The following is a 16,452-nucleotide window of genomic DNA, read 5'->3' as shown; positions in this document are numbered from 1 at the left end:
TCATAGACTGTTGCTTTTGTTTGCATGTTTTATGATTTTCTGTCTTCAGCGATGGAAAACGACTCCAGTCTTCAGAGAAGATTCGAAGCAGCTGTTAAAGTGATGAGGACTTTACCTGCATGTGGTAATAACTCTTTATTACATGTTATTATGTTGTAATGACGGGATTATCTGCTCAGTTAAACATGTACTGCTACTAGAAGCATCCCAAACGCCATCTGAAGAAGACTTTGTGGTATGTGAGTCTTCATGCAGTGTGGTGTCTTCTCTGGAGCTTTGGGATTCACAATGCATGACCTATTACCCATCATGCATTGCAGAAAAAAAAACACAATAGTACAGTACAGTACTTGCTGTTTGATCACATGAATGAAAAGCAAATCAGACTTTTTTCCTTACAATGTCTTGCAAAAGTATTCACCCCCTTGGTGTTTGTCCTGTTTTGTCGCATTACAAGCTGGAATTAAAATGGATTTTCGGAGGGTTAGCACCATTTGATTTACACAACATGCCGACCACTTTAAAGGTGCACATTGTTGTTTTATTGTGACACAAACAATAATTAAGATGAAAATAAAACAGAAACCTGGAGTGTCCATAAGTATTCAACCCTCCTATTTACAATTACAGCTACAAGTCTCTTGGAGTATGTCTCTATTAGCTTAGCACACCTAGCCACTTGGATTTTTGTCCATTCCTCAAGGCAAAACTGCTCCAACTCCTTCAAGTCAGATGGGTTGTGTTGGTCTACAGCAATCTTCAAGTTACGCCACAGATTTTCAATTGGATTGAGGTCTGGGCTTTGACTAGGCCATTCCAAGACATTTAAATGTTTCCCTTTAAACCACTCCAGTGTAGCTTTAGCAGTATGTTTAGGGTCATTGTCCTGCTGGAACGTGAACCTTCGTCCCAGTCTCAAACCTCTGGCCGACTCAAACAGGTTTTCCTCCAGAATTGCCCTGTATAGTGCCATCCATCTTTCCTTCAGTCCTGACCAGCTTTCCTGTCCCTGCAGATGAAAAGCATCCCCACAGCATGATGCTGCCACCACCATGCTTCACTGTAGGAACGGTGTTCTCAGGGTGATGGGTTTGCGCCACACATGGCGTTTCCCATGATGGCCAAAAAGATCAGTTTTAGTCTCATTTGACCAGAGAATCTTCTTCTATGTGTTTGGGGAGTCTGATACATGCTGTTGGGCAAACTCCGAACATGATTTTTTAAGCAATGGCTTTTTTCTGGCTATTCTTCCATAAAGCCCCGTCTACTCTGTGAAGTGTACGGCTTAAAGTGGTCCTATGGACAGATACTCCCATCTCCGCTGTGGATCTTTGGAGCTCCCTCAGTGTTATCTTTGGTGTCTTTGTTGCATCTTCGATTAATGCCCTCCTTGCCCGGTCTGTGAATTTTGGTCGGTGCCCTTCTCTTGTCAGGTTTGTAGTGGTGCCATATTCTTTCTGTTTTGCTATAATGGATTTAATGGAGCTCTGTGGGATATTCAAAGCTTGGGATATTTTTTATAACCCAACCCTGATCTATACTTCTCCACAACTTTGTCTCTGACCTGTTTGGAGGCTCCTTGGTTCTCATGTTGCTTGCTTAGTAGTGTTGCAGAGTCAGGATCCTTCCAGAACAGGTTGATTCATACAGACATCATGTGACAACTCATGTGACCCTTTGATTGCACACAGGTGGATCTTAAAAAACTAATTATGTGACTTATGAAGTGAATTGGTTGGAGCAGCTCTTATTTAGGGGTTTCATACGAAAGGGAGTGAATACTTATCCACACTCCAGATTTCAATTTTTTCATCTTGATTATTGTTTGTGTCACAATAAAATAAAACAACAATGTGCACCTTTAAAGTGGTCGGCATGTTGTGTAAATCAAATGGTGCTAACCCTCCAAAAATCCATTTTAATTCCAGCTTGTAATGCGACAAAACAGGACAAACACCAAGGGGGGTGAATACTTTTGCAAGGCACTGTATGTATCTTGAGACAGGTGTAATTAAACATCGCACGCTGTAACGTCTCAGTGTGTTATTGTTGATTTTTAACACACTCCTCACCAGTATACTGGCGTGTCCCGTCTCTGCATTGCTCAGGTGTCTTTGTGCTGTCTGATGACTTGCTGATAAAGTTTTACACCTTCCACAAACAAGCCACAGTCGGAGCCTGTAACACCGCCAGACCCTGCGGCTGGGACGCGCCGAGTAAAGACAAGTGGTGAGTGTAACAGCGGCAACGTTCACGAGGAAGGGTTAAGTCAAAGTCAGTATCGATTTGCTCTTTAATACGTGTGTGTGTACAGGGAGGCCTGGAAAGCATTAGGTGACATGTCTAAGGAAGAAGCCATGAAGGCGTACGTTGACGAGATCCTCCTGGTGAGTTGCTTCATTTCAGTCGTGTACATTTACAGAATAGACTTGTTCAGGATCATTCTTTTCCGCTGTTCAGATTTTGGAGATGATTCCTGTGACGGAGGAGGTGTCCGAGCTGCTGGACGTGCTCGAACCCTTTTACGAAGTGGTGGAAAATGAGGATGAGGACGAAGATACCGACACGACCAGCAAACCTGTGATGACGACGATGTCCTCAGGTGTCGTTTAAAATATACAGAGTCGTTGTGTCAAGGAGTTAAAAACGCAGAAACAGAATCGTCAAGTCAATAAAAGATCTATTTGTCTCAGAATGAAATGGCACCCGATGAAAGTAAACATTAACACAACATTTTTAAAAAATTTTGTACAACAAATATCTTTAAAAGATGCATTGAAATACGTAAAAGAGCACTGAATATATCCTTTATAAATATGTGTTAATTTGAATATCACAAAAATGAGACTTTGAACAAATTGATTTTACTCAGAATAATTTTTTATGTTTTATTGTGATTCACACTGAGTGGTCAGATTTGTTTTAAGCAGTTCATCAGATTATTATTACAGTAAAATAACATTAGTCACGTGTAAGTTTTGTGAAACAGGAAGCAGTGAGGAGTGGAGAGGAAGTTCTGGAGAAGGTGTAGATGATGACGTGGAGGAGGACGATGATGCTGAAGGTAAATTTTTTACATTTATTCATACAAACGCCACTTTCATCAGTCTCAGTGAAAGAGGCGTGGTCTCTATATCAATCTCAGTGAAGGAGGCGTGGTCTCTATATCAGTCTCGGTGAAGGAGGCGTGGTCATTTTATCAATCTCGGTGAAGGAGGCGTGGTCTCTATATCGGGCTCAGTGAAGGAGGCGTGGTCTCTATATCAGTCTCGGTGAAGGAGGTGTGGTCTCTATATCGGGCTCAGTGACCTCCTTCACTGAGCCAGATATAGAGACCACACCTCCTTCACCGAGACTGATATAGAGACCACGCCTCCTTCAGTGAGGCTGATATAGAGACCACGCCTCTTTCACTGAGGCCAATATAGAGACCACTCCTCCTCCACTGAGACCTCTGATATAGAGACCACGCCTCCTTCACTCAGCCCAATATAGAGACCACACCTCCTTCACCGAGACTGATATAGAGACCACGCCTCCTTCACTGAGGCTGATATAGAGACCACGCCTCTTTCACTGAGGCCAATATAGAGACCACTCCTCCTCCACTGAGACCACTGATAATAGAGACCATGCCTCCTTCACTGAGACTGATATAGAGACCACGCCTCCTTCACTGAGAGACCACGCCTCCTTCACTGAGGCTGATATAGAGACCACGCCTCCTTCACTGAGCCCAATATAGAGACCACACCTCCTTCACCGAGACTGATATAGAGACCACGCCTCCTTCACTGAGAGACCACGCCTCCTTCACTGAGGCTGATATAGAGACCACGCCTCTTTCACTGAGGCCAATATAGAGACCACTCCTCCTCCACTGAGACCGCTGATATAGAGACCATGCCTCCTTCACTGAGACTGATATAGAGACCACGCCTCCTTCACTGAGAGACCACGCCTCCTTCACTGAGGCTGATATAGAGACCACGCCTCTTTCACTGAGGCCAATATAGAGACCACTCCTCCTCCACTGAGACCGATATAGAGACAGGAGTGGTCTCTATATTGGCCTCAGTGAAGGAGGCGTGGTCTCTCAGTCTTAGTGAAGGAGGCGTGGTCTCTATATCAGTCTCGGTGAAGGAGGCATGGTCTGTATATCAGTTTCAATGAAGGAGGCGTGGTCTCTCTATCGGTCTCAGTGAAGGAGGCGTGGTCTCTTGGTCTCAGTGAAGGAGGTGTGGTCTCTATATCAGCCTCAGTGAAAGAGGCATGGTCTGTATATCAGTCTCAATGAAGGAGGTGTAGTCTCTCTATCGGTCTCAGTGAAGGAGGCGTGGTCTCTATATCAGTCTCAGTGAAGGAGGCGTGGTCTCTATATCAGTCTCAGTGAAGGAGGCGTGGTCTCTATATCGGTCTCAGTGAAAGAGGTGTGGTCCCTATATCGGTCTCAGTGAAGGAGGCGTGGTCTCTATCGGTCTCAGTGAAGGAGGCGTGGTCTCTATATCGCCCTCAGTGAAAGAGGCGTGGTCTCTATATCAGCCTCAGTGAAATAGGCATGGACTCTATATCGGTCTCAATGGAGGAGGCGTGGTCTCTATTGGTCTCGGTGAAGGAGGCGTGGTCTCTATCGGTCTCAGTGAAGGAGCCGTGGTCTCTTGGTCTCAGTGAAGGAGGCGTGGTCTCTATATCTGTCTCAGTGAAAGAGGTGTGGTCTCTATCGGTCTCAGTGAAGGAGGCGTGGTCTCTATATCTGTCTCAGTGAAAGAGGTGTGGTCTCTATCAGTCTCAGTGAAGGAGGCGTGGTCTCTATATCGCCCTCAGTGAAAGAGGCGTGGTCTCTATATCAGCCTCAGTGAAATAGGCATGGACTCTATATCAGTCTCAATGGAGGAGGCTTGGTCTCGGTGAAGGAGGCGTGGTCTCTATCGGTCTCAGTGAAGGAGCCGTGGTCTCTTGGTCTCAGTGAAGGAGGCGTGGTCTCTATTATCTGTCTCAGTGAAAGAGGTGTGGTCTCTATCGGTCTCAGTGAAGGAGGCGTGGTCTCTATCGGTCTCAGTGAAGGCTGCTTTAAATGTACATGAGATCGTTGTGTTGGTATTAATTATTTTATTTAGCTGCATTAATTAGTAAGACGTATTGGTTTGTTTTCATTCTCATGTTCTCTTTATTTTCTCCTCTATAATTCTCCCATTGTAATTATATCCAGTGTTTGTTGCACAGATGTGATGAGTCTGACGCTGGACTACAGAGATGAGAGAGGAGGATCTCCGGTGTGTATTGACAGCGTCTCCTCTCTCACCAAAAGCACACACAGCTCCTTAAATATGGACAAGGAAGAGGAGGAGCTGGAGCACAGCCGAGAGACGAGACGAGAGACGAGACGAGACTCTCTAGATCGCTTTCTTCAGCTCCTCACTGATGGTATTGGAGAATAAACACAAAACAAATTGCATGAAATACTCTGTCAAATGCCGGGTGATGATGTCACTGATGATGTCAGATTGCCTTACAGATGGTTGTGATGTCAGTGGGCCGGATCAGCTGAGTGAGGTGTGCAGTCACTCAGTGAGAGCTGAAAAGGTACAAACACACCATCATTCGGGGCGGGTTTCCCAAAAGCCTCTTAACGCTAAGCGCATCTTACCTAGGAGAGAGAGTGTTCATTGTGATCCTCGCTCTACCATTTAACGATGATCTTTGTGCTACGAGGCTTTTGGGACCACCCCCCCCAGTTCATCATCACTTGATGAATAAAGGTTTAAGATTTAGGAGCTGGTTTTGACAACATCCTCAGATATGAACAGTCAAGACTATGTTTTCACCATCAGCGCAGAGTAAGTAGGGCGTTTACTAAAGATGTAGGCGGAGCTTGTGCTTTAAAAGTGATTTGGTCTTGTAAACTATCATGAGCCGTGTCCGAGATGGTCAGACAGATCGCTAGAAATTTCCGTGATTCTCCCTTTGCAGTGAGGGTCTTCCAGTTATGTCATTTATGAAATTGTCACAGTCTGGTCCAGTCCATCCATGCCTGAGTTTGTGGGACTTCCAGGCCGGATCCGGGACAGGAATTCAGTCCTGCCCTGCTGAAGCCCATTTTCCCTCAAGCGGCACTCCCACACCTGCTACCACGCCTCTCCCATCAGCCAGGGAGCTTCTTAAGAACTGTTTGGAGCTACTCCAGTTGCCAGACTGTCTCTCGTAGACTTTCCTCACCTCGCTACAACCCTTTGCTATTGTGTCTTCTTGATTCCCCCTGCCTAAAATGTTCCTTGTTTTTTTGCCCCGTTTTACACTGCCTGTCTTGAGTCTGCTCTTGGGTCCTCACTTCACCTCAGCTCGCCATTTCTGACAATGAAATGTGCAGAAGTTTACGCACCCTTTGCACAAAACCAAAGAACTTTCTTTTAATCAGGATATTTTAATGCATTTGGTTTCACAGATACCCCTTTATTATCACAAATAATTTTTATCCTCCGCTGGCTGAAAATTCCCAAAGGGGGATTATGTCATGGCGATGCCCGTCCATCCATCCGTCCCAGGAAGGGTGCTCACCTTCCGAAATCAACTCTTCTCACAATTTTTGGAGGAATTTCACGAAACCTGACAGGATTCTTTGTTATATGTCAGTAATACGCAGATTGTAATTTTGTTCAGTTGGGTCACATTTTACCAGAGTTACAGCCCTTGATTAAAAAACTTGTGCTTTGACAATTTCATGAGTGTGTTTTCCTTCTGAAATTAACTCCTCTTACAATTTTTGGAGGAATTTCACGAAACTTGGCAAAAGGCCTTGTTAAATGTCGGTAGTACGCAGATTGTTATTTTGTTCAATTTGGTCAAATTTTACTAGAGTTGTGGCCCTTGATTAACAACCTTGTACTTTTACAATTTCATGAAGGTGTGTTTGCCTTCTGACATCAACTCCTCTCACAATTTTTGGAGGAATTTCACGAAACTTGGCAGGATTCCTTGTTAAATGTCGGTAATATGCAGATTGTAATTTTGTTAAATTCGGTCGCATTTTACCAGAGTTACAGCCCTTGATTAACAAAATTATATTTTGCCAATTTCATGAAGGTGTGTTTGCAGGGGCGCAGATAGGATTTTTGAACTGGGGGGGGACTGAGCTGTCAGCAAATGATTCCATTTTGTGTAAATGCATATATATATATATATATATATATATATATATATATATATATATATATATATATATATTAGTGCTGTCAAAAATGTCACGTTATTAACGCGTTAACTTGACTCAATTTTAACGGCAATAATTTTTTTATCGCGAGATTAACGCTCTGTGACATGATGCCACGCCCCGCACAGCCAGAGTCCTCTGCCCTCCCCCGAAGAGCCACGGTGCTCGGCTTAGGTTTCGTTTTCCCATCGGCGGCTCCAGCCCCACTTTGCAGTGGCTGTGACAAGACGTGTTATGCTCTGCAATAAAAAAAAAAAAAAAATTGGTGCAACCAGTGTTCGAACTATGCCAATATTTTCGGGGGGTCCCTTTTTTTCCCTTGGGGGGGCTGCTTGCGCTTGTCTCAGAGCGCGGATCTCCATCGCGCGCTCACTTCGGATATGCAAATGCTTCCCGTTACACACGATTGCTATGTCAATAAACATCATTTTGCCAATATTTTAGAGACCCCCCAACATTTCCCAAATCATGTTTTCAAGGGATCTCATGTCTGTTTCAGGGGATCTCAGATCCCCCGAGTACCCCCGTAGTTCGAACGGTGAGCAAGCCCATTCACTTTTTTATGCTGATAAGAGAATTACATGGTTTTTCATGTGACAAAAATGTGCGATTAAATTGCGATTAATCGCGAGTTAACTATGACAGTCGCGACATTAATCGCGATTAAATATTTTAATCGCTTGACAGCACTAATATATATATATATATGTGTGTGTGTGTGTGTGTGTACTGAAGCTTCAATATACATTTGAATTGTGAGTTTTCTAACTGAATGAACATTGGTAGACAAAGGCCTACCTGGTCAACATTGCTCGGTTTTTGAAAAAACCCTGTAATTGTTTTTTTGTTTTTTCATTGTTGACCTCACCAGGGATTGCCTGCAGGCCAGGAGGACAATGTTAACATCTTGAATCTCATAATTTCAGTTAACAGTTACTGCTTACTAAAATAACATTATACATAAAAATAACAACATTAAAAGATATTCACCTACAGCCGAGAATGCTGTTATTTTACATTTAGCCTACTTCAGGTAAGGCCAAATTCCTTCTTATTATTATCAGACTAGCTACTCAACATTACAAAACAAGTATTTGTCACATCTGGGAAAGGCAACAGGCAGAGGATATTTACATCTTTTGGTTCTTGAAACAAATGCTGTGATTTTTTCCCCCCTCTTCTCTGGCTTAATGTGGCAGAAAGATCACCAGCTCAGTCATTAGACAGTTGTTTATGATCACTATGGTTACCGCGACAGGCAAAGTCCCCAGCTCCCCTTAGGACCCCGGGGTCGAGACGGTGCGTTACATTTACATTGGAAGTCGGAACTTGGAGCTCCGAACAACATAACCTCAGAACTGAGCGCTTCCCAGTTTAAAAACTGGGACATCATGGAACATGGAATTCGAAAAAAATGGCCAGTTAATGAAATGAAACGAAAACCCCAACGTTTATGCTGGGAGATGCTGGATTTCAATGCTTTTCCGACTTCAAACTTCCAACTTACGAGTACAACTGAACGCACCATTAGTCGCAGCAGAAACACCGTTGCTATCAAATGGATGAGCTGTGCAGTGTTATTAACTGAGAATTACGTGGAAAATGAACACCTTGCTTTCCCAACTCTGCAAGGATCTGCTCCAGCCTACACCGATTCAAGAAGGGGAAAATGTGGATTGATCACTGACAAGGCTGCTGCTGCTGCCATTTCAACTTTGTGCTGCAGTGTAAGTTAGTCTAACTAACGGAACACTAATCCTCACTTTTTCTACCTATGTGTGGCGCCTTACGTAGGGACGGTGGGTGGGGGGGACAGATGGGGGTCACTATAAATCTGGGGGGGGACATGTCCCCTCCGTCCCCCGTGCCATCTGCGCCCTTGTGTGTTTGCCTTCTCACATCAACTCCTCTCACAATTTTTGGACGAATTTCACGAAGCTTCGTAAAAGGCCTTGTTATATGACGGTAATACGCAGATTGTGATTTAATTTAGTTTGTGAAATTTTTCCCAGAGTTGTGACCCTTGATTAAATAACTTGTACTTTGACAATTTCATGAGGGTGTACGTTCTTCTGAAATCAACTCCTCTCACAATTTGTGGAGGAATTTCACCAAACTTGGCAGAAGGCTTTGTTATATGACAGCTATACGTATGTTGAAATTTTGTTTAATTTGGGCAAATTTTCCCAGAGTTATGTCCTTGATTATTCACAAACTTGTACTTTGGCAATTTCATCAAGGTGTGCTTGCTTTCTGAAATCAACTTCCCTCACAGTTTTTATCCCCCGCTGGCCGAAAGGCCCAAAGGGGGATTATGTCATGGCACTGTCCGTCTGTACTGACTAGTGGCCTAGTGGTAGCGTGTCCGCCTCTCGATCGGGAGATCGTGAGTTCTATTCGTGGTCGGGTCATACCAAAGACCATCATAAAAATGGTACCTACTGCCATCTGGCAAGGCACGCTGCAATACAGATGTGCATGGGGAGTTAAACTCTCGTGGTTACCAGAGGACTAGCCCCCCACTGTAACCCTAGCTGTGTAATAGGCGAGAGGCCGAGGGCTATGGAAACGGAGATCGGCGCCGCCCAATGCGCCACATACAGAGTTGGGCCTGGTTAGTACTTGAGTGGGAGACTGCCTAGGAATACCAGGTACTGTAAGGCGTTGGAAGGACTTTAACTAACTGTCCGTCCATCCCAGGAAGGGTGCTCACCTCCTGAAAATCAACTCCTCTCACGATTTTTGGAGGAATTTCACGAAACTTGACAGGATTCTTTGTTATATGTCGGTAATATGCATATTGCAATTTTGTTCAATTCAGTCGCATTTTACCAGAGTTATGGTCGAGTTACCAGGGGGGATATTGTGCTCTCAGAGCACTCTTGTTAAAAAAGGACACACAGTGTATGCTGACAAGTTCACATTATTATATCAGCAATTCAAAGGTTTCCACACACCTCCTAGTATTCTGTAATAAATTCTCTAAGCCACATTTGGTTTGAAAACAGCCTCCATGTTGTCTCGTTGCAGAATTCTCCCACGTTACATTTTTTAAATTCTGCAGTTCTATTTTTGGTCAATAAAGTGAAAAATAGTGGCATGGTTTTGCTTTCCTTCCATTCAAAACCCATGGAGGTTCCAAATGTTTGCGCTCAGCACTATGCTGTGGTGTCTGGAGAGGATTCTGAAGAACTGAGGTCTCCATGTAAATGGTCAGCTTGTGCTCTTCAGGGTCCTAGTGCTGGACAGTTTAGAAGAAATTATTTCTTTTTATAATATTGATATTTAAATACCCAACAATACAATTCACTGCGTGTGTGTGTGGGGGTCGTTTGAAGGGGTTTTCTAGAAAATGTAGATGTTTCTATAATCAGGTTTTATCTACGAAAGTATACTTTAATGATCAGCCCAGGTCCTTTTAGGTTCTGTTCTGGCTTTAAAGGTTAATTCCAGTAGTTCTGTCACACATTTCACTCCCTGCCATGTTAGACCAGGTATATTTGAGCCTGTGAGGTTTTATCTTCAAAATATACTCAAAGGCCCCAGCGAGGATTGAACTCGCGACCCCTGGTTTACAAGACCAGTGCTCTAACCACTGAGCTATGGAGCCCTACGAGATGGCTTGTAAACTGTGAAGAACTTGCTTATCCAAAGCCCTGCTCAGTCACACCCTCAGAACTTACACACCACACAGGCTGCAGAGAATGATAACGTGTTTGCCTTCCAGGGTGTTCACCTCCTGTTTTTATAATCACCTGGAGTTCAGCCAACAAGCTCTCTCCTGATTGGTCCACGTCCAAAGCGGAAGGAAGTAGTGATGATGTAATGACTCACTTTAGTACTATTCTTTTACATGATTTCAACAATAGATGGATAAACACACACACACACACAATCTAGTCTACATCTTTACAGGACAGACATTCTGTCTGTTCTCTCCATTATTTAGGTTTATTAATATTAATCCAATTTAAATGGCTACGAGTAAAGCGTGAATGTTTACATGAATTAAAAACATGGCAAACTTGACAACATGCAAAAAAAAAAAAAGTCCAAGCTGATTTCCTCACAGGATTTCATACAGCTTCCACATGACCAAAATGGTGAACGAATATGTATGTTAATGCTTTAATAAATATGCAGTGCACAAATTAGCATCTATTTATATGCAAATTAGTGGGTGTGGTCAATGCAAATATTTAATTTATGCCCTGGAGTTTGACTAATGAGTGAATTTATACAATCTGAATGTTTCTCAAAATGACAGCTTGAAAGTATCAGGATAAAATATTCATTTGATCGAGTTATTGATGAAAAAGAGGTACTCAGCGTAATAAATGCTTCATATATTTAAAAAAATTGAACGTTTCTGCTTCTTGGACCGTCACACCATCCATCCATTATCTGTAGCCGTTTATCCTGTCCTACAGGGTCGCAGGCAAGCTGGAGCCTATCCCAGCTGACTACGGGTGAGAAGCGGGGTACACCCTGGACAAGTCGCCAGGTTATCGCAGGACTGACACACAGAGACACTGACCGTCACACATTGAGGAGAAATTAAACATTGTTGTGCAGGATGATGACAGCGCTCGAAGCAAGGAATTATTCTGTTTATTATTTTTTCTTGGCATGTTTGGCGTCACATTTTGTGCCACAACCAATCAGCATTGAGCATTGTTCTTAACTCTTCGTTCTTAGGACTGAACAAGGTACTGCAATGGGAAACAGACCCTCATCAGCTCCTGTAATGTTTTCCCCAACGCTAGTATAAACCCGAGTGCATGTTCTTCTCCCCAGGGTTCAGGAGGCCTCAGAGCAGCTGCAGCTCGAGCCAAAAAGCCAGAGGGGCGAGGGGGAAACACAGAGGATGAGGGTGTGAGTCAGGATGGAGAACCACAGGGAGCAGCACTTCCCCCCTTCTGCACAGCAGCACATGGACCGGTCCAATCTGTCATCCTGTCAGCGGGGAGAGGAAGAGGCCAGGGATTTACTTTAATATCCGCCTTTTAAACTACTACACTGTCTAACTGAACAGAACAGAAGGGTTAATGTTGAGTGCACTTGATATCATTTGCACCCTGAATCGTGCTCGAGGCTGCTAGACGAAATAAAACAGCTGCGAAATCACTACATTACTGCAAATTAGCCCATATGACACAAGTTTATTGTTTGCAGTGCATTGAATTAGAGCATCTACCACCAACAGCATCAAAGCCTCAATCGAGTTTACCTACCGTAAATACTGGAATAGAATTCCAACAAACAGAGCAACACATCTGCAACAATTAGAAAAAAACAAATACAAACACCAACAAATTATAAAAGCTATCATAACTGCTGGACTATGACTCGCACTGTAAACACACTACTATTAAATGTTTAAAGTGCCATAAATACTGGACTTTAAAACAGCTACCGTAAAATTACTCAGAAATTACTAAAGGCCTCTGCATGCTCTTGCGACAAGGCTTTCGCAGATAGCTTTTCGCAGACAGTTGTAATTTATCGTTGAGCGGGGAGTAATAGGCGTGCGCGATGTTATTCACCGCTACAACGCAAGGGGGCGCGAAATCGCTAGGAGTAGTTGGTGGGTGTGGTTAGTGGAGTGTTTATCCTCCGGTTACGTATAATGACTAGAACTGAAGTCGTATAGATGTACGTACTTCCTCACTTCCTCGATCAACCGCTCTTCGTGCTGCTCCATCTTCGCTCGTGTTTTTAAAAACGGCGGTCGTGAAAACAAACCAAACCAAACCGGGAAAGTAGGGAAGCGGAAGTGCGTGTACAGCGGATGTAGAGTGGACCAATCAGAGCCCTCTTGTCTGCGACGCTGTCTGCGAGGCTTCTGCGGTGGTCACAATTTTTGGGAGGTGCGCGCAGAGCATCTGCGAAGGGGGGGGCTACGCAGACGCTATCTGCGACACCGTCTGCAAGGACTGCGTTGTCAGCATAAATTGGCCTTTAGAAATTACAAACTACCCTAATTTTTCAAAATAGCATGCCTACTCTAAGTGCTCATGTAGTACATATACCAAAAACACGCTTACAAACAGGCAAACTACCGTAATGTTTGAAATAGCATGCCTACCGTAAATATGCGAACAAATGGGCAACTAAAAGTGATTTTTCAAATAGCACAACAAACTGTCGTAATTCCTGTACCATAAACACACTAAGACGCTGGCAAAAAATGTACCGTGACTCTAAGATAAACAAACAGACAAATTACCGTAATTGTTCAAATAGCACGTCTGCTGTAAAATACATGAACGAATGGTAAGACTTTTTGGAGAAGTTTTCTCTATAAAATAATAATTTCTGTAAACATCCTTTTGTCCTTCAGGGTGTAATTTAGCAGGAGAATCCGTCGCTCCGCTCAGTGATGCCGTGACGTTGAACGGTGAGCGTGTGGTGACGGATCCGGTGAACACACAGATCGCCGTGGTGTTGTCACGGTTACAGGACGACATGCGGAGCGTGTTGGCGAGGCTGAACACGTTGGAGGCTCGGGCCGTGGCGCAGGTGAGGAAGATGTTATTCTGATACTCCAGATCTTTTATACATCACAGTGCTCAGTGTTGAGGTCTGCATTCTGATTGGCCAGAAGGTGTTGATTAAGATGGCTTGCGGTTTCTTGATAACATGACAAGTTGAGATTTTTTTTTTTTGCTTTTATAATATTAAAAGACTTATAAACAAATGTATGGAGCAAAAATGAGTTTTCCTGTGGAGGATGTGGCAGTTACGATTGTTTTAAATGAGACTGAAGTCATTAATAAGGAAACAGCGATCTCTGCTGGTGAGAAGGAGAAATCCTGATGTTCTTCTCGATGTGATGTTCTTCTCAGGTTGAAAGGCTCGCTGTCCGCTGTGAGCCTCATACATCTCCGTCTAACAAGGTAAGTGTAGGCAAAGGAAGGAAAATTGGTGCATGTCTTTTAAACTGAAAAATATATATTCAGTTTTATTATGTCTTTTTTAATATTTAATAGCGAGTTCCCATGTGTCCATCGGTCATCCCCCAAATCTCAGTGGCATTTCTACTCGTCTGGCCTTTTGTCGCGCACTTCTTAGTGCAGCTTTACCTTAAGAAGACAAGGTTGGTGCAACACATTGTATATTTATAGAACTTAAACATGTGAACTTTATGCTAAAATGAAGTGCAGACATGATATAAGTGTACACTCGCGTGCATCTCAGCTCACCTGGGCCGCTTTCTCACTTCCAGGAAGACGAAGGTATAAATCTTTACGATGCAGATGAAGAGAACACGGCTGAAATGTTAAAGCAACCAAAAACATCTGTACACGTCATGCTCCAGTCCTGATTTTAATGCGCCCTTGTGTTAAAGTGCATATCCTGGACCAAATTCATTTTTTTTTTTATATGAAAGTATGTCCCTTTACACACTCATCCATTTTGCACAAGGCCATCTGTCTACAGCAGAAAAAAATAAAATAACAAAACGCATCTGGAAAAATCCCAAGCGAGTCTGGAGCCAGAATTGTGACGTCACCTGCGCGAGCAGGCTGCGCGAGCTTGCACGGTTTCAGTGCACAGCCTGTGTAGACCAAGTTTAGCAGCTAGCGATTTTGCATTGAAATATGGAATTGTCGCCTGAGCATAATGTGGGAAACGATGAGTACTAATCCCATCAAGATTGGTGTTGCTCCACCCTCCTACGATACATCTGTTAACCATTTTAATAATTACGCGATAATGTTGAAGAAATTTGCAGAAAACCACCAGGTCGTTTTCTCATAAACAAACCAGCGCTGGCGTAGGATTCAGAGGGAGGCGTCCCGCACGCGACGTCACGAAAATCAATGTTTGCCGGGAAATCCAAATGCCAAGTTTTTTCAGAGGCGGACCAATTCGTCTCAAATGGCTCGATTTCAACTGAATTTTTCTGGTATTGCGCAAGGTAAAGAAAAATTGCACAAAATGCAAAATGTGACAGATATTTGACCAAAGTTTAATATAAAATAGGAGAATTACATTGATCTTGCTCCTGAATTTACCCGTGATATGCACTTTAAGGTTTTCTCACCATGGCCCCATGATTAGGGCCCCGCCCGTTACCATCACTGTGATGGAGATCTGAGGGATCGAATCAGATTTGAGGTCGAGGTTTAGGAAAACCAAACAGGAACAAAAAAATCATGAAAAAAAAACCCTCGTTAAATATTATACAATTGATTTATAGTGATTGAATTATTTAAGCTAGGTGATAATTCAAGTTGTGTAAAGTTGATATAAGAATGTGAATGAATATACATTTTGTGGAAACTCATATGTAAAACTGATTAAAAATAAAAAAAAACCTCAAATGATGTAAATTTTGTTATAAATGAAATGATGTAAAACTGGCGGTAACTCGAGTGACGCGCCGTTAAGACACAAGTCACCTTTTTAAAAGCAAAGGACAAACTATTTGTACATTTAACAGAAGTAATGAAATACTTTATTTAAATTGTTTATATTTAAAATGTTTATTTGCTACGCTACTGTGTTTTTTTTTTAAATATAAGCTACTTTCTTCTGCTAACTGTGAAGCAAGCTAGCAAAATGTCATGCTAGCTGATTAGCAGATATGACTGCTGTAAAATATTTCTTAACATATTAGCCTGTAGATGTAAACCGTTAAAAGTCGTTTACATCAAGTTTATACCTGCGTTCTATATTTATTATTAGAGTTTATAGTATAATTTCTGTCTGTTTATACATTAGCATCACTTTGTGTGGACTGAATAAACACCTTTGTGACTTTTTCCCCTTTTGACTTTGTCATTCTTGTTTGCTAATTCTTCCTGAGGTAGGGTGACCAGACATCCCGGTTTTACCGGGACAGTCCTGATTTGGGGTTGTGTGTCCCGAGTCCCGACAAAAGTCTGTCGGGACACGGATATGTCCCGGTTTTCGCCACTCGCGACGTTTGCGACTGAGCAGCGTGGGAATCATTAGCGGAGAAATGTCTGCATTTACTATTTTGATGAATTGACAGGAATCGCAAACTTTCCCTGGCCCTGTGGCATGGGTGTTTATTTAGCCACATTATTCCAGACAACAGAACGTGTTGCCATGCAACAGTAAAATAAACATTAACTGGCGCGAATGTTCTTTGTCGAACAGCTAGCAGCAGTAATGCCGCAGCAATTATGCCGAAAAGAAAATGTACCTTTTCCAAAGATTTACAGGGCACCTACCCCTTCCTCCGAGAGGTGCAGAACAATGCGCACGAAGCC

At 43.0% G+C, this 16,452-nt stretch overlaps 1 protein-coding gene and 1 non-coding gene across 2 annotated transcripts; one reads left to right on the top strand and one right to left on the bottom strand.

Moving 5' to 3' along the window:
- Positions 1-51: 51 nt before the first annotated feature.
- On the top strand, positions 52-14,334 carry acbd5b (acyl-CoA binding domain containing 5b). Its single transcript, XM_060931173.1, has 11 exons — positions 52-124; positions 2,109-2,229; positions 2,315-2,387; positions 2,461-2,602; positions 2,990-3,064; positions 5,224-5,424; positions 5,504-5,583; positions 12,005-12,204; positions 13,546-13,729; positions 14,056-14,110; positions 14,204-14,334. The coding sequence occupies exons 1-11, from the start codon at positions 52-54 to the stop codon at positions 14,332-14,334; spliced, it is 1,335 nt and encodes a 444-aa protein (XP_060787156.1).
- Positions 10,745-10,817, bottom strand: trnat-ugu (transfer RNA threonine (anticodon UGU)). The gene has a single exon. It is a non-coding gene; the product is annotated as a tRNA-Thr (tRNA).
- Positions 14,335-16,452: the final 2,118 nt, after the last annotated feature.

The sequence above is a fragment of the Neoarius graeffei genome, chromosome 1, assembly GCF_027579695.1.
Source record: "Neoarius graeffei isolate fNeoGra1 chromosome 1, fNeoGra1.pri, whole genome shotgun sequence".
Lineage (NCBI taxonomy): Eukaryota > Metazoa > Chordata > Actinopteri > Siluriformes > Ariidae > Neoarius > Neoarius graeffei.
Note: the sequence above shows the minus strand (reverse complement) of the source record. Positions and strands in the feature narration are given on the sequence as shown.

Bases quoted from the DNA above. Each gene is read 5' to 3' on its own strand.
- acbd5b (XM_060931173.1), top strand. From the start codon at position 52: ATGGAAAACGACTCCAGTCTTCAGAGAAGATTCGAAGCAGCTGTTAAA. The intron at 2,388-2,460 runs GTGAGTTGCTTC...TCCGCTGTTCAG, and splicing joins ACGTTGACGAGATCCTCCTG to ATTTTGGAGATGATTCCTGT. The intron at 12,205-13,545 runs ATCCGCCTTTTA...ATCCTTTTGTCC, and splicing joins GGCCAGGGATTTACTTTAAT to TTCAGGGTGTAATTTAGCAG.